The 3,333-nt window shown below is 49.4% G+C and overlaps 1 protein-coding gene across 1 annotated transcript in view; it reads left to right on the forward strand.

Moving 5' to 3' along the window:
• Position 1: 1 nt before the first annotated feature.
• MYD88 (myeloid differentiation primary response 88) overlaps positions 2 to 3,333 on the forward strand; it is a gene marked incomplete at its 5' end in the record, with an annotated part of 9,642 nt that continues 6,310 nt past the window's right edge. The window contains one exon of the mRNA XM_019507935.1: positions 2 to 92. Coding sequence (XP_019363480.1) covers positions 2 to 92 — 91 coding nt within the window. The remainder of the gene's footprint in view (positions 93 to 3,333) is intronic.

A 3,333-nucleotide genomic window follows, 5' to 3' on the forward strand; every position in this document is an offset into this window, starting at 1 on the left:
CCCTGGCCCCGCGCCCTCCGTCGGCCGCCTGCTCGCCCTGCTGCACCAGCTCGGCCGCCGCGACGTCCTCGCCGACCTGCAGCCGCGCATCGGTGAGCGCCGCCCCGGGGCAGAGGGCACCTGGGGGCCGGAGGAGGAGGGGGTGGGCTGTGCTGGGCTCTGGGGCCTGCCCCCTCCCCGTCACTGAGACTAGCTGCTTGGCTTGGGTTGCTCGCAGCGTGGCAGGTGTAGCTGCACCTCTCTGGACTAATTCTCCCTACCTGAGCAGTGCAGCACGAGCGGGTGTGAGCAGAGGGCTTCTTTCATGAGCTTCTGCAGAAGGGACTGGAAAAAGCAGAGCTGCTAAATAGGTTGGAGCAGCGCACAGAATAGCCCAGTCTGTTGTTGGGCGCTGTTGAAAGCTGTGCTCCTTGATTTGGCAAAGGACGCGCCGTTTCCCCAGGATTACATTCGAATTGAGGGTAGGTTGTATTAGGGAGTACCTCCTTGGCGGTGCGTGGAAAGGAGAGGCAACCAGCAGGCCATTGCGTTTGGTCCAAGAGCACCAATAAACAGCAAGTGTTGTTTCTGTTGGGGCTGGGGTAGGAGCTGCTCCGCCACCACGGGTAACTGCGATACCAGTTCTGCCTGGTTTCTTCTAAGGTGGAGCCATTCCAGATTAGTCCCTGGAAAAGTCGACGCAGCCAGCAGTCAAATGGGAACCGCGGAAGCTGAGCTGGGGTTAGCCTGCTCGTTCCTCTTTGTGTTTTTGTAGCCAGGTGGAGCAGGGCTGGCTTTGCAACCTGAACTGAGAGGCGACGGCCTCTGTCAGGTTGCTTAGCTTCCTTTTGGGATGCCATGTTGAATTTTCCTGTCTTTTGAGAGAGACAATTTGGGGCCTAACCACCTTGGCATTCGGAGGATGTGGTCTCTTTCTTTGGGCTGCTGTTGCAGCATAGAAGATCCCCAAACGTGATGTGATAAAGGAATGGGTTATGGGGCTGCTTCCATAGCACACTTGGTTGTCAAGGGGGGAGGAGAATCTCCTGTTCGTGTCGGTCCCACAAATTCACCTTTTTCTGTTTTACACAGAATTGCTCAGGATAAAGTTTCTCTGGCTCAAACGATGCCTTCTAGCAGCATTAGCCATGGGGCATGACCTAAAAGTGAGGGGCTTATGCTGTGTATTGGGGGGTCTAATTGGGCAGGTAGAAACTTTTTTGGTGGTGCTGAGCTGTTTGGAGTGAAGTTTGTGGGCCTGGCCAGCAGGACAAAAAACTTTTATTTGCAAACTTGGCAAATGAGATCAGAAAATCAGGAAGAAACCTGGAGCCCCACAAAAGGCATTTTACCAAGTATTTGTGATGCTTCACTCTCAGTGCAAAGAGAAACCAAATGTAAGAGCCCTGGACCGGAAGTGTAACCAAATATTTCTGAAGTCTGCTGTGACTCATAAGAAATCCTTGAAGTCGGGTGCCTTATACATAAAGTTTGTTGTGTAAATTGTGGGGAAGTAGAAAACTTCATTTTCTGGTACTTGCATTTAAAAAAAATCACGGTGGAGAATGCTGATTTAAACAAAAAAGAAAAAGAAAAAAAGGATCAAGCTGGTTTGGTTATTCAGCACTTTTATCCAGCACTGGTGCCTCTCTTACCAAACCAGTTACCTACTGTAGAAGGTGGCAGGGTCCTGCTGTGTCTTTGGGTCCTCAAAACACATGTCTGATCGGTCCTTTAAAATAAATACTGACAGTGGCATGATCCGCAGTTGTTTCCTCTGTTTCCTTCGAGGTGCTTCCAGCTGTGTGCACTTGCATTCAAAACTGAACTGATCTTGGACTTCAAGTGCTTTTAGTTCTATTGCTGCTCTTAATGTAGGAAATGATATGCTAGTTTTTCTCAGCATGTCAGTGTCCATTATTTTTTCCAGGAAAAGGTATCCAGAAAAGATCCCTCCCTGAAGTGCACAAATGATGTTGTATGGAGTGTTTTTAGCGGGCTCCTAAGTTCAGGAAGCTCCTAAGCTTTGCCCAGCTCAGGATCAGATTGGCAAGTTTTTCTGGAGTCTGCAGCTCTGGCCTGATCCTGCATTACTTACTGAGCGCCTCGGCCTTACAGAGGTCAATGAGAGATGGCGGTTCGGGATCAGATCCCTGGTTTTCATGAGAATGAATGAAGGATTGCAGCCGTGTCTAAAGGCTGAACTTCAGGACTAGCACCGCTGCTTGATCTCAGGGCCTTCTTGTGCTGTGTGCTGGGACTGATCATCTCTTTGAGAGCAGTCACGTACAAGACCGATCCATGTACTGAACCTCTAGGACTGCGTTTGGGCTGTGGCTGGTACTTCAGCACGAATCCCCCTCCTTCCTGTGCTGTGGGGCAGATGCTCCAGTCCCTCCCTGCGTTATGGCAGTAATGCATGTCGCTGTTGCCGGAGAGCTGAAGTTTGTTCATTCTAGCCATTCTGATTCTGCACGATCTGCCTTTGCAGGGTCTTCCCTTCCCGAATTGTCCTTAGAGTGCTAAAGCTATTTACCTTGCTATATTTATCTCAGACCTTCCCTGATGAACCGCATTAGTTTTGGTTTTCTTGCTGACTAGTGACTAAAACAGATACTTGTCTGCTTAATAATTCATCTCCCTCACTTGTCTCTTTTTTTTCCCCCCTGACACTGAAGCAGCAGAAAGAATTTTTTACCCTTTTCCTCAGCAGTTTAATGTGTCCGTCGTTTTTGCTCCATTCCTTCAGGTTCCTTAATGAAAGCAATCACATTGGCTACCTTTTATTTGAAGACCCAAGGAAAAATGTGAAACAGAGGCAATCTGTCCAGACTGTGTGGGGGCCGTGGCTGTTTTACTGCACGGGGCGTCTTGCAATCTTGTCCGCTTGGTTTTGGTTCTTAGTGTTGTATCTCAAGAGGTTAACTTTGACTCTTGGGTGCTAATTAGCTTTAAAACTCAAACTTAATTGGAATGTCTTCATTTGGAGTCTAAACTGCCAAAACTCATCCTGGGAACTGCTTAATGCTGGGTCCAATGCAATAGCCTTGCATTTTGCATTTGTAGCAAAACCGAAGGTGTTAGCACAAGGGTTGGCAAAATGCGGGCTGGATGCAGCCTGCCAGGCCATTCTGTCAGGCCCACGGGGCCCCTAAAAAAATTTAGAAAATGAATATTTATCTGCCCCTGGCTGCCTGGCATGTGGCCCTCAATGAGAAGGCTGAGGGGGGACCTGGTGACCGTCTATAAACTCACTAGGGGGGACCAGAAGGGTTTGGGGGAGACGCTGTTTCCCCTAGCGCCCGCTGGCATAACAAGGAGTAATGGGCACAAGTTGATGGAGAGGAGGTATAG

The sequence above is a fragment of the Gavialis gangeticus genome, unplaced genomic scaffold (genome assembly GCF_001723915.1).
Source record: "Gavialis gangeticus isolate Ggan-Ray unplaced genomic scaffold, GavGan_comp1, whole genome shotgun sequence".
NCBI lineage: Eukaryota > Metazoa > Chordata > Crocodylia > Gavialidae > Gavialis > Gavialis gangeticus.